This window comes from Bos javanicus, chromosome 4, assembly GCF_032452875.1.
Source record: "Bos javanicus breed banteng chromosome 4, ARS-OSU_banteng_1.0, whole genome shotgun sequence".
NCBI classification, from domain to species: Eukaryota; Metazoa; Chordata; class Mammalia; order Artiodactyla; family Bovidae; genus Bos; species Bos javanicus.
Genome location: NC_083871.1, coordinates 65,347,189 through 65,371,144, shown reverse-complemented (window position 1 = coordinate 65,371,144; position 23,956 = coordinate 65,347,189). Strand labels below are relative to the sequence as shown.

Here is a 23,956-nt window from a genome sequence, read left to right as displayed (position 1 = left end):
AACGGGGGCTTCCCTGATGGCTCAATTGGTAAAGAATCCACCTGCAAGGCAGGAGACCCCGGTTCGATTCCTGGGTGGGGAAGATCCACTGGAGAAGGGATAGGCTACCCAATGCAGTATTCTTGGGCTTCCCTGGTGGCTCAGCTGGTAAAGAATCTACCTGCAATATGGGAGACCTGGGTTAGATTCCTGGGTTGGGAAGATCCCCTGGAGAAGGGAAAGGCTACCCACTCCAGGAATTCTGGCCTGGAGAATTCCATGGACTGTATAGTTCATGGGGTCGCAAAGAGTCGGACACAACTGAGTGACTTTCCCTTTGGCAGTTAACGGGGTCTGGTCATCACATATAAGAGTGGCCAACCCTTGCCCATATGCTAAAATCTGTCACAAGAATCGAACCCATGAAGATCTACTTTGGGGAGAGGTAATGCAGTATTTGTGAGAGAGGCATGGATTTGGGGTGTCACAGAACTGGGCTAAGCTATTACCAGCTGTGAGATCCTAAGGAGATAATCTGTTTTGGGATTCAGGATTTTTGTTTTCTAGAAAATGGGGGAAATGGTAGCTTCTTGGCATGGTTGCAGGGAGACTTTAAAGCAGCTATAACTTAGATAATGTATGTAGGGTACCTTGCAACCTCACAGAGTGCCAGTATGTCCTAGGTGCTTGGTATGTGGCTACCATTATTACATAGCACAGGAGATGAAAGGTCACCATTGGGAGCCTTTAAGTGGTGGCTTCCCTGGTGGATTTCTTATTACAGTATAGAAAAGTCATGTAATTCCCTGCACAAATGGATTTTACTACTTGAAAAACCTCAGCACACAATGAAGAGATTAACTTAATAAATTTATTTGTGAACATTTGGCAGAGAATACACCACTGTGATTCACAAAAGGCTAATTATCCAAAATGGGCATTTGTGGAAAAAAAAGAAATATATATATATATATATATATATATTTTTTTTTTTTCCCCCATTCAGCTACCTGAGGGAAACACTTTGCTGAAACCTAGTGCCATTTTAAGCAAAGCAGAAACATCCAGCCCATGTTCTAAACTATTTATACGATGTACAAATAAAGAGGTTCATTCAATTGTTTTGGGCAATGCCCAACCATAAGTGTAGAATCCTGGAGCTCCCAGATTCGAAGTGTGGCCTAGATACTCAACCAGGATGGAAGAAGCTTCAGTCTAGAACACTAATCTTGATGGAATTAGGAAAATGACAGCAAATGACTCTTGAGTTTTAAGACTCTGCATTTATTTTGCTAAGCCATGATAATTCTGAGTCACGTTCACTGGAAGTCATTCTTGGACCACTGTCTCCCTGGTCTTTGGGATTCCTCTTCCTTATGCTTCATTCCATAGATCACTGATCCTCGCTTAAATTTCATGAAGATGAGATAGGGTGTTATACACATTTGCATCCCCAGAACATAACCCCAGTACTGCTAACAGTTGGTGCTGAAAAATATTTAATGATTGAAGAAACTATTTGGCATCACATTCACTAACCTTCATAAAGCTCCCATTTACTACAGAAGTGGTGAATCACTTAAAACACACACCCGCTGGCAAAGCTGAGTAAAATCTAGACAGCCTAATATTTATCCTTTGCATCAGCAATGCCTTGATACCTAGATTTGCTGCCCACGTTTGCTCAAAGAAGAATGTCAGCAAGTTCCTTTCCTTTGAAAGTTCAAGTTTGGATCTGAGCGCTTTTGCTTTACGCCAATGCTACAATCTCAGTGCATTTCTACAGGTCTTCCCATAGTCTGGAGAGCCCGAGGCACAATTTTCAAGCCCCTCTGACAGCTAGGTGAAAGAGGGGAAGCAATCAGGAAAGGCTGGAAAATAAGATCTTTCCTTATTCCAACAATTGCTAGCTATTAAATGCCCTGCAACTTCGTGATTTAATGATTAATGGTTTAATTTAATCAAAATAATATTTAAATTAATAAAAAAGAATAAGAAAGTCCTCCTTCAAGGAGACGATCATTTTTAATTGAGTTCTTTGTTTTCCTTTTATTTGCCCTGGAGAGCACGAAGCACATGAGGCATGCTCTTTCAAAGGAAAGAAATATTTAGGAAGTTAAATATTTGAAAGTTTTTTGCTTGATTTTTTTTTTCATTAGCTTGTGTATTTTTCTACGTGTGCATCTGAAGATGGGGAGTGTAAGGCTAAATCTCTGTCCTTTGCTCACATCAACAATGACCTCTGTCAGAAGAAGCCTGACATTTCTTTAGGGTTCTAGAGCTCTGAAATGCTAAATCACCACATAACAAATATGCTTTGCTCTACTCCATAGTAAGAATGGCAACTGGTTTCCCTTAAATGGAGCTCAAGGTAAAAGGCAATTGCAAAGAGACCACTTGGGGGAATCTTCACTTAAAGTTAAGACAATGCAGAGGGATTTCATAGACAGAGCACTCGGTGGGCTACTGTCCATGGGGCTGCAAAGATTCAGACATGACTGAGTGACTAACATTTTCATTTTTCAGGGCCCCTGCACACCCCAAAATTGTGCTTGAAATGGGTACATACATAACTGATCTAATCCCAAGCAGAATATAGGCATGAAAGAAAGACCATTCCAATGTGGACTGACATCAGCTTTTACCCCTGAAAGTGAAACTCTGCTAACTTTGGGCAAGCTGTTTATCTGAGTATGCCTCAGTTTACTAATTTGTGAAATGGACATAATAGTATCTTCCTTAGAGGTTGTTGTGAGGATTAAATGGGATAATATGTGTGAGGAACCTACCACTGTCCCTGATATTTGATAGATGTGCAATATGTATCAAAGTATTTATTGTTAAAAACCTGTATTAAGTAAGATAAGAAATTACCATTTTTGAAGTTCATCACTCAATAACTTAAAATACACATAATAGTTTGTTTTTTTAAAAAACCACATAAGCTTCCTAAAATGTCTTCAGACCTCAAGGCTGGTCAGTTCTCTTCTGAAGAATCCTCTGGCTGGACATTTTATCCGTAGTCCCCTAGAACAGGACACATAACAATGTCATTGCAAGCCAGTTGGCATCTCAACACACAAACTCTTTCTACATCAGGCAACAGAGATTAGAAGCAGAGCCGCATCTATTGTCAACACTACCGTGCAAGCCAGCAGCTGCATACACAGGAGCAATCGGCTATCTGCATCCCTGGATGATTATGGTACTGTACCTGTCCATCTAAGGATCACTTCAGGAAAGTGATGTGACCGAGGCTCCCGGGGGCATCTGCTTAGAAGCCAATGACTAGACTCCATCCTTAGCAGTCATGACTGGAAGTGAAGCTCTGGGCCACTCCTCCAGTGAGAGCCAACATTTGCTCAGCTCTCCATCACTTATGGCCCACCCATGGGGCTTGACGGGGTTCATAAACCTCATGGGGTACAGTTGAATTTGGCACTAGAAAAACTTGGATGCAGGTGCTACTCCTTTACCAAAGAAGAGTCATTTTGCTATAGATGTGCAAGGAATCCAGGTGATGTCCCCAGAGCAGTTTCCTGGTGCTGGCATTTCAGGAGGAAGCTTTCTTAATTTCAGCAACCACACAAGCAGTTCTTTAATGAAGTGGCACCTGGTAGCTTCAGGATTGAAGCACGTGACCGACAAAACTGTCTTGGAAGACAGTCACAGATTTTTCACTTAAGAAATTCTTTAATATACACTATTTGAGCATATAGAAAAGTAGGATTAATAATAAAATGAACACTTATGTACTCTCTAAATACAGTTTAATAAAATCTTAACATCTTGCATGCTGCTGCTAAGTCGTTTCAGTCGTGTCCAACTCTATGCGACCCCATAGACGGCAGCCCACCAGGCTCCCCTGTCCCTGGGATTCTCCAGGCAAGAATACTGGAGTGGGTTGCCATTTCCTTCTCCAATGCATGAAAGTGAAAAGTGAAAGTGAAGTTGCTCAGTCATGCCCGACTCTTAGCGACCCCATGGACTGCAGCCTACCAGGCTCCTCTGCCCATGGGATTTTCCAGGTGAGAGTACTGGAGTGGGGTGCCATTGCCTTCTCCGAACATCTTGAATATTTGTTCAAATATTTGTTTAAAGAGATTAAATAAAAAGGTGGAGTTAAATAACTAATATACCCTTCCATGGGGGCTTCCTTGGTGGCTCAGATGGTAAGGAGTCCACCTACAATGCAGAAGATCCAGGTTCGATCCCTGGGTCAGGAAGATCCCCTGGAGAAGGGAATGGTAACCTATTCCTGTATTCTTGCCTGGATAATTCAATGGACGGAGGAGCCTGGCAGGCTACAGTCCTTTGGGACAGGATTGAGCAACTAACACTTTCACATACCCTTCCATGATGTTTCTCTCCCCTTTCTCAGAAAACTTATCCAGAATTTGATTTTTATTATTCCAGTGCCTATAGTCATTTAGTGATTGCATTTATATGCATCCACAAAATATCTAATTTTTTTGCTAGTTTTAAAAGATAATGTAAATTGTATTAGATGGTATAAATCTTATTGGAACTTCCTTTTCTTGCCCATCATTATGTTGAGCCTTGTTTGTCATAGCAAAAAATGGAAAACCACCATCAAAAGAAAAATGATTAAATATTCTGTGGCATATTTGTAAAACAGAATGTTGCACAGATGTTAAAATGGACGTTTTTCGAAGAACTAGCCTTATATTTCGCATGGAATTTCTTTTGCCACACATCAGCAAACTTTCTTGGAGTTTTTCTTTAAAATATGCCTCTTAAAGCAGGATAGGGCTTGATTTTGTTTTCTGTATTTTAGTATCAGAGTTTAAGCCATTTGAAATTATTGTTATTAGTGATATTTTAAATTAATTTTTACTGGAGTATAGTTGTTTTACAATGTTGTGTTAGTTTCTGCTGTGCAGAAAAATGAATCTGTCATATATATACGCATATCCACTCCTTTTTGGATTTCCTATCCATTTAGGTCACCACAGAGAATTGAGTAGAGTTCCCTGTGCTATACAGCAGGTTCTCACTAGTTATGGATTTTATACATGGTAGTGTATATATGTCCCAGTCTCCTAATTCATCCCACCTCTCCTCCCCGCTTGGTATCCGTACATTTTTTTCTCTACTTCTGCTTTGCAAATAAGTTCACTCATATTGTTTTTCTAGATTTTACATATAAGTGATATTAAACGGTATCTGTTTTTCTCTTTCTGATTTACTTCACTCCGTACTACAATCTCTAGGTCCATCCATGTCTCTGCAAATGGCACAGTTTCATTCCTTTTTGTAACTAATATTCCAATATATATATGTACCACATCTTCTTTATCCATTCCTCTGTTAATGGACAATTACTGATATTTTTGGACTTGATTCCACTATCTAATTTTGTTTTGGTTTTGGACTTGATTCTACTATCTAGTTTTAAAATCATTCTTTATTCCTTGCTTCTTTTATTTTCTCTTCTGCCTTCTATTGGAGAAGGCAATGGCACCCCACTCCAGCACTCTTGCCTGGAGAATCCCATGGACGGAGGAGCCTGGTGGGCTACAGTCCATGGGGTCGTATTAAGTAGATACATTTTCTATGTTCCCTTTCTTTGGTGTTTATTTGCTGATTTAGATGCTGTAAGTTATACTTCTATTATTTTATTGATGATCCTTTGTGGATCATCAAAAAAGTTATACAATTACATGCTCTGCCCAAGGACAGATTATATCTTAGCATTCTGTAACTCCCTCTTAAGTAACTCCTCTATCTTCTACCACTTCTGTTCCCTATTTTAACACCAAAAATGGACATTATGTTTATGGTGACTAGTTACATATACAACTTGCTTTATTTACTTGTATGTTCACCATTAATTCCTGTCTCTTACACTTTGCTTTTGGATTTACTTTTCTTCTTGAAGAATATCTCTTAATACTTCTTTAGTGAGGTCTGTGAGTGGTAAATTATGCCATTGTATACCTAAAATGTTTTTACATTGCCTTCATTCATAACTAATAATTTAGTTATTATATAATGCTTGATTTCCCCTAAGCATATGAAAGATATATCTTCATTGTCTTCTGGCATCTACTGTTGCTGTCAGCTGGTTGCAATTTTATTATAGGTAACCTGCTTACAGCTCCCCTGAACATAACCAGCTTCTCACAGCATTTAAGATTTTCTCACACTTGACATAATTTGGAACAATCTCACACAATGAATTTAGGTATGGATTTGGTTTTACCTATGTATGGCAAGTGAGGTGCATTTCTTGTCTAAGAATTTGAGCCTTTAGAGCTGTTTACCCATATTCGATGCTCTTTCATTTTTAAAACTGAGATAAAATTCACATACCATATAATTCATCATTTTAAGTATACAGTTCAGTGCTTTTTATTATGTTCACAAGGTTTTGCAATCATCACCAATACTTAATTATAAAACATTTTGCTGCTGCTGCTGCTAAGTCCCTTCAGTCATGTTCGACTCTGTGCAACCCCATAGACGGCAGCCTACCAGGCTCCTCCATCCCTGGGATTCTCCAGGCAAGAACACTGGAGTGGGTTTTTTATTCACCAATTAAAAAATCCCATGCCCATGAGAATTCACTCTCCATTATTCTCTCTGCCAGCCTCTAGCAACCACTGGACTTCCCTGGTAGCTCAGACGGTAAAGAATCAGCCTGCAAAGAGGGAGACCTGAGTTCAGTCCCTGGGCTGGGAAGATCCCCTGGAGAAGGGAACAGCTACCCACTCCAGTATTCTTGCCTGGAGAGTTCCATAGACAGAGGAGCCTGGTGGGCTACAGTCCATACGGTTGCAAACAGTTGGACATGACTGAGCGACTAACACACACACAGCAACCACTAGTCTATGTTCTGTCTCTATCGATTTGTCTATTCTTCCCATGTCACATAAATGGAATCTTACAGTATGTGCCCATTTGGGTCTTCTTTGTATTTCAAAAAAATGGAATCGTACCTTTCACTTAGCAAGTTGTTTTCAAGGTTCATCCAAGATGTAAAATGTATCAACACTTTCTTCCTTTAGCATGTCAAATAATAATTTATTGTATGGATATACCACATTTTGTTAACATATTCATCAGTTAGTGGACATTTAAGTTGTCTCCACTCTTTGGCTATTATGAGTAACATTACTATGAATATTTGTGGACAAGTTTCTGTATGAACATATGTTTTCAGTTCTCTTAGGAACATACTTAGGAGAGAAACTGTTGGGTCTTATGGTTACTCTAAGACTAACATTTTAAGGAATTGTCACCCTAGTTCCCCAAATAGTTGAGTCGCACCATTTTGCATTCCTGGCAGCAATGTATGATGGTACTTTCTCCACGTCATTGTCAACAAGTGTTATTATCCAACTTTTAAACTCTTGCCCTTCTAGGGCAGGTGAAGTGGTATCTCATTGTGGTTTTGATTTGCATTTCTGTAGTGACTGATGATGTTGAGTATCTTTTCACATTCCATTTGTATATCTTGTTTGGAGAAATGTTTCTTCAACTCTTTTGCCCAGTTTTAATTATCCTGTTTATCTTTTTACTGTTGCATTGTAAGAATTCTTTACATATTCTGGATACTAAATCCTTATCAGATATATGGTTTACAAATATTTTCTTTCATTCAGTATATTTTCTTGATAATGTAATGTTTTTAATTTTAATGAAGTTGTATTATCAATTATTCTTTGATTGCTTACATTTTAAGAACTGTATCTAAGAAACCATTGCCTAACTCAAGTTTATAAAGATGTCTTCTTATAAGAGTTTTATGGTTCAAGCTCTTTTTTAAAATTATGATTCCATCTCTACAATGTGTTTAGTATAAAGTCCTCAGGACTATGTTCCAACATTAATTCTCTTTCCAACTGTATTTTACCTTGAGTTTATTCTATTAACTGTGTTTATCTTTATTTTTAAAAATGTGAATGCCTTCATGTTTATTTGCTTCTTTAAATCTCATATTTTAGATTGCTTCTTTTGCATATCTCTGTTCTTATTTGGTTTCAACACAATTTTACTTTATTGTTTTTAAAGATTTTTATTCCTCCACTTGGCTCTTTGAGTATCCTAAAACATGATATTTTAAGTTGCTTGACAGCCTGTACCAAGAGCTTGTAAAGATATATTTGCATTGTGGGAGGTAACACATGACGTTGGTGAGACTGGAAGGAGAAACAGTGGGCTGATTATTGTTAAAAGTGAGGTAGAGGGTATCTGCTAAAGAAACCATGAACTCTGAGCCCAACACCCAAATTGGGACCACTGCCAAACTAAAGCCAAAGACAAGGTGCCTGAGCCTCTGACTCAGAGGTCTCAGAAACCCAGCAGGCCAGCAATAGGTCCCCATTCAACAGATGGGAACCAGGTCAGCTCTGCGTGTTCTCACAGGGGTCCAGGATGACATTAGAGATCCCACCTGACCCAGGAATATTACGATTTTACAAAGAAGAACAAACACCATCACCACACACTGAAGTTGTTGGGGTTAGAGCTGTTTTCCTCCTAATTACTATAATTCTAACAGCACAATAACCACAAATAGGGACATGACGAAATGGACTTCCAGGGACTACAGAGCAGGGTCTATTCAATACTAATACTCAATACTAAAAAGCAGTCAGTATAGTCGTATAGCTGTACGTTAGTTTAGTTTATATCAATGCAAACACCAAGATGAGCCTTCTTTAGGGGACGGTTGCTTTCTATCTATTCATAAATTAAACTGGATAATGCTCACTCATACAATAGTGCACCCAGCCTCCTAAGCATTAATGAGCACACAATATATGCTTGTCATCTGAGTGGGCACTGGGACATAAAGGAATAAGGCTGTCCTCACCCTTGAAAAAGCCACCGATTAATGGTTAAAGGACTAATAAGCAAATCATTATAAATCAGCACTAAGTCTACCTAGATGATTTGGAGAGACTGCAAAAAGAAATTAGCCAGGGAAGAAAAGCCTAAAGAGTGTTACAGGCAGAGTGACAAAGGCAAGAAAGTTCAAGGGCTACTCAGTGGACACTGAGTTTCAGTTGTTGGACGGGGTTGCGGACATGGCAGAGGTTGAAAAAGCAAACAGATATAGATTATACTTAATCTAAGCTGCCACCGATTGTAAAGTGAACTATTATTTCATGTACAACCAAGAAAAAGTGCTGCTAATTCAATTGTAACGTGCCAAAGATTGCAAAAGATTCCTATTTCCGAGGAGCTAAAATGCAAGGTACTTTCCTTCTACGAATGGATGAAGTACAGCAATTCCCAAAGAAGCAACATAAAAGATACATTAATATTAGAAAACAGTTTTTTAAAAGATGAAATAATGCAAACACAATATGGATATAATTTTTCTTATCAAATTAATGAAGTACTAATGTTAGTATTAGCAAGAGCACATTGAAAGGTCAAATACTGCTAAAAGTACAAAATAATACTACCTTTCTGGAAGTCATATTGACAATAATGGGTCAAGAACCTAAATACATACATACTCTTTGAGTCAGTAATTCTACATACAGGAGTCTGCCCTAAATCCATACTTGCCGATTCAGAAGAAGATTTATATATCAGAATGTAAAGTTATTAATGATAAAAAAGCAAGTTATATAAATGCCAGATTATTGATGAATACAGTTGGTCCTTTTATCTACAGATGAGCAACCTGCAGATACAGAGGGTTAACTGTAGGTGACTTGAGCATCCATGGATCCTGACATCTGAGTGGGGTCCTGGACCCAATTACCCATGGATACAGTATACAAATAAATTATAGTATCATCATATGAAATGTTAGTCAACCACTTAAATATTTTAAAAATATTTAATAACCTGGGAGAAAGCTTATGATATAATGGTGAACTTTAAAAGGGAGGAAATAAAGCTGAGATTTGAACCCAGGTCTGTCTCTCTCACCAAAGGTTCACACTCCTCCCCTAGCACCATCTGCCTCTCAAAGAAACACTTGTACAGCATGTCCAGATGAACACTAAGGAAGATCACAATTCTGCTCTTTCCATCTGTGAGCAGGAGATTGTAGACCAACTATGAATATGATGTCCATTTTTGGAAGAGCATTACAATGAGGATGACAGAGACAAAGACCTCTGCTAACACAGGGTCGACTGGATACACAAGGGGCCAGACTGTCCCCTTATCAACTGCTAAACTCAACTCATGAAGAAACAGTTCTTTCTGATGTCTGTGATTACCTAAGATTATGACACAATGCTGTTTACCCACCTGGCAAGGTAAGGCGACTCGTGGAGCTAGTGCTTGGGGCAGGTGAGCCCTGAGAATGCTTCTTTGTGCCTATAAAGAGGAAAAAGAGGATAAGAAAGAACAGGATTGTGGACAGACTTTTCAGACCAGTAAATGCTCATCTGTAACTTTATCAAATGATCTAAAAGTTTGGGTCTGAAAACAACATTTAGAAGAAGGTTGAGTGAGGTTATGGGAACAGGGCATATTCCATGATCCAGAAAAACCAGGAGCACAGCGTTTATCTTTGTGCTTCTGATGGATCTCATTCTCCAGATTGGTCTGTTAAGGACCAACACACCTCTGAGCAGGCATGCACTTTAGGATTATCAGGAGAGCATTCTAAACGTGCAGCTGCCTGAGCGCCACCCCCAGAGATTCTGTGTTCACTGTACTGAGCCAGAGCTCCAGCATCCAGATTTTTAAAGCCTAGCCCAGGTGATGCTAATGTGCATCCAGAGTGGAGAACTGTTGCTATGAAAAGGAAAGTTTTGGATTTAGAAGTAAGGAGTCAGGGGTTTGTCTCTGCTTTGTCCTTCTAGCCTTTACTCCCTATTGGATCTCCAGCAACAGACTTGACTTCTCTGAAGCCTCTTAAGAGCTGTGAAGATGAAGGCTTCATTTGCAAAACGAGGGAAATAACAACTAATCAAAGTGTCCTGGTGAGAAACAAAGGCTAGAGGTGTGTGTGAGTGCTCAGGAATTATGGGAGACCACGCAAATTGAGGTTAGTGGGATCTATGGGTCCCCACAGCTGGTGACAATGTCCCCATTGTGAAAGGGATTAACAGAGGTTCATGTTAACAGCTCAGTGGGCCTTAAGGGAATCAAAAGACAGAGCCCTGGGTGGGGAGCAGGAAGGAGAGAGCAAAACAAATAGAAGGATGAATTATTCTTCAAAAGAATATTTGCATGTGTGTGTGCATTTTTGTGTGTGTATATATATATATAAAACTATATATACACGTACATACACATATATATTATTTTATACATAAAGATACGCACACAAAACTCACATACACATTTATACCTAAATACATACATATTTTATCCATAAATGCAAATATTATTTGATTTTTCATTCCTTTACTTGGCCTTCCAGAAGGGGGCAAAGATGCCTGGAGGCCAGAATCCAGCATCATGGCATATACCTGGAGTCTGAGCTGGCAGAAATGCAGACAGAATTCTTAGGCAGAGAAGAGTCATGATTCAATGTCAAGGTATTTCTTTAACAAGTTTCCTGAACCTATGCAAACTTTCCATAAAGTCTACTTTCCATGCACAGGCCTGGTGTGAGTGGAGGTTGTGTTAGTTTGAGTGAATACAGTCATGGGCAAAGATAACTAGAGAACATACTGACTAATCTTGAAATCAGGGGAAGCAGGAACTTGGGGACAGGGTGAGGAGTAAGATTTCACTACCCTAGGATGCCTGGTAAGATGTGAAGATGTACATGAGGGATGGTGTTTGCGATTGTTTCATTTTAGTCTTAAAGAACAGGGTACTATCCTTGACATTCTGTGTTACAGTTAATTATTATGATTATGATCAGCAGCAGTAGTAGTGTTAACAGTGTTAGTAGTGATAATAGTAAAAATAGAAAACACAACATTAATCCAAACACTTCAGACCCACAAAAGCTGTTAATTTGCATGAGGTGAGAGACGTGACATCCGGCAGAACTTTAGGTCTTCGTTTTTCAGGTTTCATAGATGCTCTGATGTCAGAGTTGGGTGATTTTTTATAAATACGGCTGCTAGGGTCCTTCCTTTCTTGAACTCATTGAAAGGAAACCTCAAGAGAATGGAGCCACTTGTTTGCAGGCCAACAGGTTCTCCAGGTGAGTCTAATGATCATCCATCAAATGGGGTGCTCAAACACGTGAGGTAAATAGATTTACCCAAAGTGGTATGTGGGGTCCAGGGTAGGGCAGCCTCACTGCACAACTCCAGGCAGCACCGCTCACACTGTAGCCTATGTGACGAATAGTAGAACAGCCCTGATCAAGGGCGCTACCGGGATGCAGATCCACAGCCATTCCTGACCCATCGGGAACAACCTGTGTCCCACTGGACCCGCCTCCACCATGGGGAAGCCAATGACTCAAAGTGTTTAGACCTCTACTCACAGGATGCTTTACTTGTCTCACTATCCCTGTCAGATAGGGTTTCTCAACAGATGCACGGGGATATTTAGTTATGTCACTCTTCATCGTGAAGGCTGTCCTGTGCAGAGCAGTATGTTTAGGAGAATCCCCAGCTTCTATTGCTGAGTGTGAGCAGCACCTCCCCGTTGTAATAATCAAAAACATCCTCCAGAACCTGACAAATGTCCTCTAGGAACAAAACTGCCCTCAGTGAAGAACCACTGCTTTAGGAGGGGAGGCAGGGTTTAGGGTTTTTTACTCAGAGCTGTGATTCACAATTTGGCCACTTGGTCATAAATAGCGGTTCCTGACACATATCAGGCAGCCACCATGTGCCAGGCACCGTATTAGTTATGGACAAGTAAATGTACATTAGTTGTAGTTGTCTTTCCTGACACTAATTCTCTGATGATAAAATGATTCCTCATTTATGGAGTTTTGGAAACAAAGCCTGTGCAAGTAATTTGCACAAAGTTACTGAATGTTGAGGGACAAAATTTAAGCCAAGATCCTTCAGAGTTGAAACGGAGAAAACTTCTCTCCATGTCTCTTGCTATTTCTTAAAAAATCCATTACCCAGGTTTCCTTCAAGTGCTGAATTCCTAAATTTGCCTACATGTGGAGAAGGCAATGGCACCCCACTCCAGTACTCTTGCCTGGAAAATCCCATGGATGGAGGAGCCTGGTGGGCTGCAGTCCATGGGGTCGCTAGGAGTTGGACACGACTGAGCGACTTCACTTTCACTTTTCACTTTCATGCATTGGAGAAGGAAATGGCAACCCACTCCAGTGTTCTTGCCTGGAGAATCCCAGGGACAGGGGGGCCTGGTGGCTGCCGTCTATGGGGTCACACAGAGTCAGACACAACTGAAGCGACTTAGCAGTAGCAAGAACAACCTGGGATCATTATTTTAACAAAAAAGAGAAACAAAACCAGGCTCCCTGGCCTGGCTGAACACTACTGGGTCAGCATTTCTGGGGGGAGCCTGAATGTATCACAAGTGTTCCAGTGATTGTCTGCCCTCTGATAGATGAGGATGAGAGGCTTGTGGAAGCTTCCTGATGGGAAGGACTGGCTGTGGGGAAAACCGGGCCTTGTTCTGGTGGGCATGGCCTGCTCAGTAAATCTTTAATCCAATTTTCTGCTGGTGGGCGGGGCTGTGTTTCCACCCTGTAGTTTAGCCTGTGACCATTATATCTACTACTGTGGGCAGGAATCCCTTAGAAGAAGTGGAGTAGCCATCATGTCAACAAAAGAGTCTGAAATGTGGTACTTGGATGCAATCTTAAAAATGACAGAATGATCTCTGTTCATTTCCAAGGCAAACCATTCCAAAGCACAGTAATCCAAACCTATGCCCCAACCAGTAACGCTGAAGAAGCTGAAGTTCAATGGTTCTATGAAGATCTACAAGACCCTTTAGAACTAACACCGAAAAAAGATGTCCTATTCATTATAGGGGACTGGAATGCAAAAGTGGGAAGTCAAGAAACACCTGGGGTAACAGGCAAATTTGGCCTTGGAATACGGAATGAAGCAGGGCAAAGGCTAATAGAGTTTTGCCAAGAGAATGCACTGGTCATAGCAAACACCCTCTTCCAACAACACAAGAGAAGACTGTACACATGGACATCACCAGATGGTCAACACCGAAATCAGATTGATTCTATTCTTTGCAGCCAAAGATGGAGAAGCTCTATACAGTCAGCAAAAACAAGCCCGGGAGCTGACTGTGGCTCAGATCATGAACTCCTTATTGCCAAATTCAGACTTAAATTGAAGAAAGCAGGGAAAAACACTAGACCATTCAGGTATGACCTAACAAATCCCTTATGATTATACAGTGGAAGTGAGAAATAGATTTAAGGGACTAGATCTGATAGACAGAGTGCCTGATGAACTATGAATGGAGGTTCGTGACATTGTACAGGAGACAGGGGTCAAGACTATCCCCATGAAAAAGAAATGCAAAACAGTAAAATGGCTGTCTGGGGAGGCCTTACAAATAGCTGTGAAAAGAAGAGAAGCGAAAAGCAGAGGAGAAAAGGAAAGATATAAGCATCTGAATGCAGAGTTCCAAAGAATAGCAAGGGGAGATAAGAAAGCCTTCCTCAGCGATCAATCCAAAGAAATAGAGGAAAACAACAGAAGGGGAAAGACTAGAGATCTCTTCAAGAAAATTAGAGATACCAAGGGAACATTTCATGCAAAGGTGGGCTCAATAAAGGATAGAAATGGTATGGACCTAACAGAAGCAGAAGATATTAAGAAGAGATGGCAAGAACACAGAGAACAACTGTACAAAAAAGATCTTCACGACCAAGATAATCACGATGGTGTGATCACTCACCTAGAGTCAGACATCCTGGAATGTGAAGTCAAGTGGGCCTTAGAAAGCATCACTACAAACAAAGCTAGTGGAGGTGATGGAATTCCTGTTGAGCTATTTCAAATCCTAAAAGATGATGCTGTGAAAGTGTTGCACTCAATATGCCAGCAAATTTGGAAAACTCAGCAGTGGCCACAGGACTGGAAAGGTCAGTTTTCATTCCAATCCCAAAGAAAGGCAATGCCAAAAATGCTCAAACTATCACACAATTGCACTCATCTCACACACTACTAAAGTAATGCTCAAAATTCTCCAAGCCAGGCTTCAGCAATACATGAACTGTGAACTTCCAGATGTTAAAGCTGGTTTTAGAAAAGGCAGAGGAACCAGAGATCAAATTGCCAACATCTGCTGGATCTTGGAAAAAGCAAGAGAGTTCCAGAAAAAATGTCTATTTCTGCTTTATTGACTATGCCAAAACCTTTGATGTGTGGATCACCATAAACTGTGGAAAATTCTTCAAGAGATGGGAATACCAGACCACCTGAACTGCCTCTTGAGAAACCTATATGCAGGTCAGGAAGCAACAGTTAGAACTGGACATGGAACAACAGACTGGTTCCAAATAGGAAAAGGAGTATGTCAAGGCTGTATACTGTCACCCTGCTTATTTAACTTCTATGCAGAGTACATCATGAGAAATGCTGGGCTGGAAGAAGCACAAGGGAGAAATATCAATAACCTCAAATATGCAGATGACACCACCCTTATGGCAGAAAGTGAAGAGGAACTAAAAAGCCTCTTGATGAAAGTGAAAGGAGAGTGAAAAAGTTGGCTTAAAGCTCAACACTCAGAAAACGAAGATCATGGCATCTGGTCCCATCACTTCATGGGAAATAGATGGGGAAAGAGTGGAAACAGCGTCAGACTTTATTTTTTTGGACTCCAAAATCACTGCAGATGGTGACTGCAGCCATGAAAGTAAAAGACGCTTACTCCTTAGAAGGAAAGTTATAACCAACCTAGACAGCATATTCAAAAGCAGAGACATTACTTTGCCAACAAAGGTCCGTCTAGTCAAGGCTATGGTTTTTCCTGTGGTCATGTATGGACGTGAGAGTTGGACTGTGAAGAAAGCTGAGTGCCAGAGAATTGACTTTTGAACTGTGGTTTTGGATAAAACTCTTGAGAGTCTCTTTTACTGCAAGGAGGTCCAACCCGTCCATTCTAAAGGAGATCTGTCCTGGGTGTTCATTGGAAGGACTGATGCTAAAGCTGAAACTCCAGTACTTTGGCCACCTCATGTGAAGAGTTGACTCATTGGAAAAGACTCTGATGCTGGGAGGGATTGGGGGCAGGAGGAGAAGGGGACGACAGAGGATGAGATGTCTGGATGGCATCACCGACTCGATGGATGTGAGTTTGAGTGAACTCCAGGAGTTGGTGATGGATAGGGAGGCCTGGCGTGCTGCGATTCATAGGGTCACAAAGAGTCAGACACGACTAAGCGACTGAACTGAATTGAGGGATAATGGTAGTAATGGTGACCTCCTTTAAAAGGACTTATGCAAAAACACCAGGCCTCCCAGTCCTCCCAGGACTGTGGTAGTCAATGCCCCTGACCCCACAGCAGGCCACTATTGATCCAATATCGATCCACGCCTCCACCAGAGACTCCCATGCGTACACAGGCAAGTCTGCCTCAGTCTCTTGTGGGGTCGCTGCTCCTTTCTCCTGGGTCCTGGTGCACACAAGGTTTTCTTTGTGCCCTTCAAGAGTCTCTGCTTCCCCAGGCCTGTGGAAATTCTGTAATCAAATCCTGCTGACCTTCAAAGTCAGATTCCCTAGGGATATTCAGTCCCTTGCTGGATGCCCAGGTTGGGAAGTCTGCTGTGGAGCCTAGAACTTTCACAGCAGTGTGAGAACTTCTTTGGTATAACTGTTCTCCAGTTTGTCAGTCGCCTGCCTGATGACTATAGTGGGGCTAATGGCGACCTCCTTCAAGAGGACTTAAGCCACACCCTGCACCTCCCTGGACTGTTGTCGATAGAGCCTCTGTCCATGCAGGAGGCCGATGCTGACTCATGCCTCTGCAGGAGACCCTCAGACGCCCAAAGGCAGGTCTGGCTCAGTCTCTTTTTGGGGGTCACTGCTCTCTTCCCTCAGTCCTGATGCACACAAGGTTTTCTTTGTGCCCTCCAAGTGTCACAATATGAAAAGGCAAAAGAACCCGGGATCATTATTTTAACAAAAAGGAGGAAAAAAAACAGATTCCCTGGCCTGGGCAAGCACTACTGAGTCAGCATTTCTGGAGGAGCCTGAATGTGTCACAAGTGTTTCAGCTGATTCTGATGTTTCAGAGAGGCTTGGGAAACCTTGTGTGACAGAAATTCCCTTCTTTTCTTCTAACTGCTGGAAAACATGGCACTGATTTCCACAGATATGCTCATGAGGCTGACTGGTCAAATGTGCTGTGACCTAAATGAGCACTTAAGAGCCAGCAAAGCACCGAATGATGACAAGCTTTCAATGGTGTTAATTATAGCCACATTGCTATTGCCGGGTTATTTCATAGAAGTGCTTGGCACAATTAAAAAATCACCTATTAGGGTACTCCCAAAGTCTGAAGCTTGATGGCTTTTTCTTGGGGCAGTTTTTCATTCTCTTGATGTCTCCTTTGCAGACAGTGAATGAGACAGGAAACCCTGGGGGCCATGGTCAGTGGAAAAGCAGAGCTCCGAGCCCTCTGGCTATTTTCTGTGCATGCCTCATGAAATGCCCAATATATCAGGAAAGGGGAGAAACCATGCACACCTCTCCTAATCATGAATCGTAAACAGGTGGCAGGCAGAGACGTGTAAAATAAACCTGTTGGTGATTTCTCCGGACCATCAGGTGGCCGCATGGACCACTGGGGGTGGTTAGGCTCTGAGTCAGTCTCCCATAGGCTCCCTGTTAATTCAGATTGTGTCCCTGAAATTATTTTCCACCCAGAAGCCCCCAAATTACCTATCACTTTACTCCAAGTTCCATTTGTGGGAATAATATTCACTTACTAAATAATTACTCACTTATGTTTCACTTACTAAAACCCTCCACCCCTCCCTTGCTCCCATTCCCAGGGAAAACATCAGAAACTGAGCTGGGAGACCCACCCACTTCCGGATCAGCTTCCAAACTGTCCACCAACCTTCCAAGCTGGCAGATGCATAGATGTCGCTCTGGGATTTATTGTAGACATCTACCTGGGATGCTGCTCCGCAAGTGACTCAGAATTCACTCTGTGGGTGCTTTTCAAACCTGGCTCCAGATTAGGATGGCCTGGGAGTTTTACAGAAAATATGCTGATCCCTGGGCCCTCCTGCTAGGAATGATATTTCAATGATTTCTGATGGGGCGCTGGGGAGTCTGTTTCACAGCCTTGAGTGAGAAGCAGCACCCCCAGTGAACACCTATGAAGACATTTCTTTCAGCTGTCGGGGGAGGCACTTTCTACTAAGCAATGGGTGTGCTTTGTCTTAATGGATGATATGAATCTTCTAAATGGTTTCTTTTCATTTTCATTTCGGTTTCCAGGAAACTCAGATCCAATTTACGACCTAATGCTGGGAACTGGGGAGGCCCGTTTAGCCTGCATGACTGTCTACTAATGTTCTTTCCCTGGCTAGCTCTCTCTACACAAGCTCAACTTCCTGCCTCTGGTTTTATTCTGCATTCTTCATTTAAAAAAAAAAAGGTTAAATTTATGTGATTTTAGAATTTTGAAACATTTTATAAATGAGGTAAAGAACATAAAAACACAAATAACTACATAGTTCTGACAATGTGCTAAATTCCATTTTCCTCATCTATAAAAATTTAAAAACACTGATTTGGGACATAACTGTGAGGACCAAGTGAAAGTACTCAGCAAACTGTGACATGCAATGGAGTGTTTGTCATTAGTTTATATTCAAAAGAAAATGTGCGTGTGTGTGTGTGCAGGCAAGTAACGCAGCTAATATGTCCTCTGAGCAAGAGAAGCACTTTAAGGTCATACATTACACTGTCCTTTAGCAAAAGCATGTGAATGTTCAAGAAGTAAACAGCCCAATCAGTCAGCTCGGGGCAGAAATGTCATCACTGCAGCCTGTGTGACTGGAAGTATCTTTTGACAAACAAATAGCTTTCAGATATTTCAAATTAATGTCCTTGGTTGGTTTAGCTAAAGGGCAATGAATCCAATTCATCAGGAGTCTGGAGAAAAGGACAGTGATGGAAGTGACAGCTGAGGCTGCCTGTCTAGGGGCAAAGATACACACCTAAGACTCAGGATGTGAGGTTAGCACTCAATCCAATGATTGGCAGCCTGACCTCAAATAATTTCCCTTCTGCAAAGTAGGATTAGCACAACCAGGTCCAAGCCTGCTGGGAAAGGGTGATTTAAGAGCCCCTGGGACCCAGCATCATCGTTTGTCATATATCAAAGCCGCTACAACACAAGGGGTCCCAAGATGAGGTGGGTGTTGGGGGATTAAAGTAGGAAAAGTGTCTGTCAGCCCACTCTCTTTCTTTTAGCATATCACAGTGTCTGACTTAGGATACACTCAACCTCTGACAGCCATTGCTGAGAACATCCACCAACATTCTCTCCATGTTCCATTTGGGGTGGGAGGTGGCAGAGATCAACAAGCCAGAATGAATGGTCATCTTTTTTGCAGCCTTGACAAAATGGCCTCAGAAGAAGTCCATGTTCTGCTTAGGCCTGTGGAAACTCTGAAAGTTTGGAGGGCTCCAAACTCACCTCCTGTACTTTCCTAAGAGTTGTTTTCCAATAGTGGATAAATTAGAGCAGCATAGTCAGAATATCTGATAACATTTCTCCTCCACAATACAACCAGCATGAATACCATGTTTGTTTTTGGGGGACTTGATCTCTGTTCATCACAAAGAACAATGATCAAAAACACAAGAGCTATTCAGCTATCGAATATTATATGCTATTTTGATATAGCTGTTTTAATATTTAACTATGACTTGGGATTGGGCATATGAATAAGCAGTCTGAAATAAAGGTCCATGACCTTTGACCCAGTATTCTAAGAATTTTTTCAATGGAGGTATTCGGAAATGTGACAAAGCCCTAGGCATAAAGAGCCCTGTTGCTGTTATTTACAACTGCAGAAAATAAAAGCATGTAACTTAACTGTCCAACAGCAGAGAGGTAGTTAAGTACACTACGCTACAGCCACAAAATGAAAACTTTCATCGCAACTGAAATTACATTAATAAAGAATTTTTTAAAAAGGGGATAATGCTCACAATCCAATGTTAAGTGAATAAATAAATAAATAATTAAATAAAATACACTGTATGGCCTCAACTGTGTAAACACATATAGCAAAAGACCATGAAGAAATAGAGTAAAGAACTGACAATAATTGTTGCATGGGGTATTACAGTGATTTTATTATACTGCTCTATATTTTTCAACATAAATTTTTTTTTTTTGCTTTCAGAAAAAAGAAATAAAAAAGAAATGTGTTTTAATGCATGACAAACACATCTACTTAGGAGGAACACCACAGCCTCTTTAGTCAGAGTAACAACCCAGTGGAGCTACTGCACAGGAACAAACATACAGAGGTGGCCCAGACAAGGGTGTAGTGATTGTCTACTATGACCATCACCACTAAGGGGTGCCTCTTAGGGGCTGGTTTGAAGGAGACGGGCTGGACACCATTCATGTATACATGCTCACAAACAGGAGTAATGACTATTCACTAGTCAGACTCCTTATGTTTGTTGCTGGAGAGCAAGAAAATATTGTCAGGTAGCCTTTTAAAGAGAAGGAGAAGGAAAAAAAAATGTTTATAGAGTTCGAAAACTAGCATTGTAGGAGTGTAAAACCATATCATGGTACCCAGAAGAAAATCAAACATATGAAAGCCAGTCTAATTCCTGGAACACTGACATTTCTTATGCCTCCAAGGAGCTTCTGATAGTCCATCCACTCATTTCTCAAAAAAGATTATATGAGATGTGATACACCGTGTATATCTTCAGTGTGCAGGCAAAAGCACTTGGGACCTGGGTACTGCGTGGCATTTGGAGGAATACAAAAGAGACAGATGGCTGAGTGAGTCTGGACAGTCCCATATCTGGGACAGAACATGGACAGCAATGAAAAATATTAAAATGAACATACACAGCCTTTGCATTTTTCAAATTCCAATAGAGAGGTTAACTCATTATTTTTATTTGGTAATCAGAACATACAAGTACTTATTCAATACTAGATACTGGGGGAAAATTATACATTGAGGGACTGTCAGCCTTCATCTGTGCAGTAAAGATTTACAATAAACACATAATTTATTGAGAGCAGTTTAGCATATTCTTTTACATGAATCCTTGTGATTTATTTTTGCATTTAGAGATGTAATGCTATGGCGTTTCAACAGTTTCTTTTAGTAGAAACGAGCATCATGAGGAACAAAACACTCTTCTTTAGAATGAATGGTCATTCTCTTGCAAATTTCAACCTGCATTTTATCTGCTAGAAACATATTTCACATCACAGAAGTACACTCTATCGCTGTCATAAAACACGAAGTCCATTTCATCATCCTTACTTTTGGAAGGACTTTCTCAGAACATATCCAGAAATGCCTTCCTTATTCCTACAAGGAACTACTTATTCAGCATGATTTGGATTGGGTTCAAGATTTTTATTCTGCTTGCCTCCTTCTTTTGAGTCTTATTAAACATTCCTGATTTTAATCCAGACAACTCCCCCAATATCCAGCCAAACAGTAGCAAAATCTAAGACTGAGGAGATGAGCTGAGTTATCCATTCATACATGGTCAGTGCCCTAATGAAAAAAAGGCCTATAGACCCATGGTGAGGACATAACTTCCTAAGGAGAAAAACTCTGCACAAAAATTGTGCCCTAGACTGAGGGGAGATAGGAAAAGTTGTCTTGTTTAGTCACTCAGTCGTGTCTGACTCTTTCGAAACCCCATGGACTGTAGCCTGCCAGGCTCCTCTGTCCATGGGATTCTTCAGGCAAGATTACTGGAGTGGATTGCTATTCCCTTCTCCAGGGGAATCTTCCTGACCCAGAGGTGGAACTTGCATTTCCTGCATTGTATGATTCTTTATCGCTGAGCCACTTTATATTAGCTCAAAGTGAGTCACCTTGGTTTGGGTAATTGATCTCTGATGAGGATTTCCTTTTTCATGCTTCCTTTCCCTAAACTATTCCTTCTTCCCCATCTGCCCCAACCTCATCCTTGGCCCACAACATGTCCTCATGTGGATTACAGTAGAACAAGATAATCTTGTTTTTTCCTTATTTTGTGTTTCCATGTGCTAAAAAGATGCTGCAAGCAGAATGGCTTGCCTGGGCAGAGGCAAAAGAAGGAATTTGCAAAAGGTAGAAAAATGAGAGAAGAAAATAAGAGAAAGATGAAAGAAAGGGTATGAAAAAGATACAGGGAGGAATCTGGCTGTACGGTGGGCACCAGAGTGGATAAAAACCTAACTGAGCTCTACAAATGAAAACAGCAATTATTTTTAAAAAATTTTTACAGCATATAAAATTGTATAAAAATATCATCAAAGCAAGAAAAAAAGGAAAATGTGTACAGTTCTATCTCTAGAATCAGTTACTGGACAATACCTATGATTGTAGATTTTTTTTTTACCATAAATCTGTGTATATTGGTATATGACTATATTCTGTACCATCACACATATACCCATTCAAAGACAAGGACAGTAGCATACAAATACCTACTCCAAGATAGATCACCACAGAGAAGCAAAAACTATACAAGAATATGCCTCCAGAGCAATCTATTTAAAAGTTATTCAAGCCATTGGGTTTCTGTTAGTTCAGAAGCCAGCTCCCATGAAGATACACAGGTGTGGTTCAGGAAACATGACTGAAGCTGACCAGAGCTGACGGCCTCCAAGATGGCACTGATGGGCCTACCACAGCCAGCATTTCATTCCGAGACTGTGAGATCTCCGCAACAGAGACCCTGAGTGAGGGGAAGGGCCCACACACCACCCCCTGCTTCTCCTGGTTCAGTGGATATCTACCTAGGCTGGGTTCCAGTTAAGTCAGCCACTGTCTTCCGCTTGAGAACAGAAGCCAGAATAAATGTCAATTCATTTCAAATATGTCTGCCAATATTTTAAAGAAAAAAATGGATGAGGTGGAGGAGCATTAATTAAAATAATCAGGAATTAATAATGTTTAAATTGACGTTCATGAATCTTTCCGTCCGGGTTTCCCACTGCACCCAGACTGAAATTGTTCAATGTGAAAACAAGCTATTATTATTTTTTTTTTTTTTGATGAAACACTTTTAGGTAGGTTTCCTAGAGGAGCACTGAGGCTTTTGCAGATGTCCAATAAAAACATGCAGAAGAATTCTCACTTTTCTAAACCTCCCTGAACCCCAATTCACTTATTAGATAAACCCTGTCTAAGGTTCTATAGGATTGGTTACCAATTCTAATTCTACTGTCATCTCTGTGCCCACTAGCACTCTTGATGAGAGGAAAACCTTAACAACTGAAATCTGTTCTTGGTGGGTAGTATGTCTTTTGGTTCTCAAAGGGATATTTTATACAAATACAGTGCTGTTCATTACATTTTTTCATTAAGTTCATTTTCTTAAATGATAACGAGGCCTTTAATCATGGATCACTGTCAATGAATTAAAAATATTGCTTTCCACTTATTCATACAGAGAATCCAATATAATATCATTATTGCAACATTATTTAACATCCAATTTTGCTGTGGCTCAGTACTATGGCGACCATAATATTGGCCGAGCACTGATTCCCCACACTGCACATATACAACCTTCTGCTCACTTCAAGAAAGCCTATTTTGTATTTCAAATGTTACAACTTGGATTATAAATAAACCCACTGGTAATGGTGTCATCATCCCTTTTAGAAGAGCATTTTCATATAATCCTGTTTTGGCTTGCTTTTAGGTTTTTCATTTGTTTGCTTTTCTTAAACCCAAAGACCATAAAGAAGTTTTAGTTTTTTTTTTTCCCATGAACTTGGCTCTGATAATTTTCCCTGTACTACTTTCAGTTTCCAGTCCCTTATAAGAAGTTGTGTCACTAGGGTATGTCAGCACACACTTAGAAGATAAGCCTTTAGCAATGCGCCTGACATCTAGAAAACGCTGAGTGAATTTTCAGGCAAATGTGAACTTTGTTTGCA

The 23,956-nt window shown here is 40.6% G+C and overlaps 1 protein-coding gene across 4 annotated transcripts in view; it reads right to left on the bottom strand.

Moving 5' to 3' along the window:
* PDE1C (phosphodiesterase 1C) overlaps window positions 1–23,956 on the bottom strand; it is a 541,449-nt gene that overhangs the window by 11,510 nt on the left and 505,983 nt on the right. For 2 of the 4 annotated variants that reach the window (XM_061414179.1, XM_061414181.1), the window contains exon 18: window positions 10,222–10,290. In XM_061414179.1, coding sequence (XP_061270163.1) covers window positions 10,222–10,290 — 69 coding nt within the window. Of the gene's footprint in view, window positions 1–828; window positions 3,007–10,221; window positions 10,291–23,956 lie in introns of those variants that run through there. The other 2 variants (XM_061414180.1, XM_061414182.1) reach the window with 2 other exon arrangements.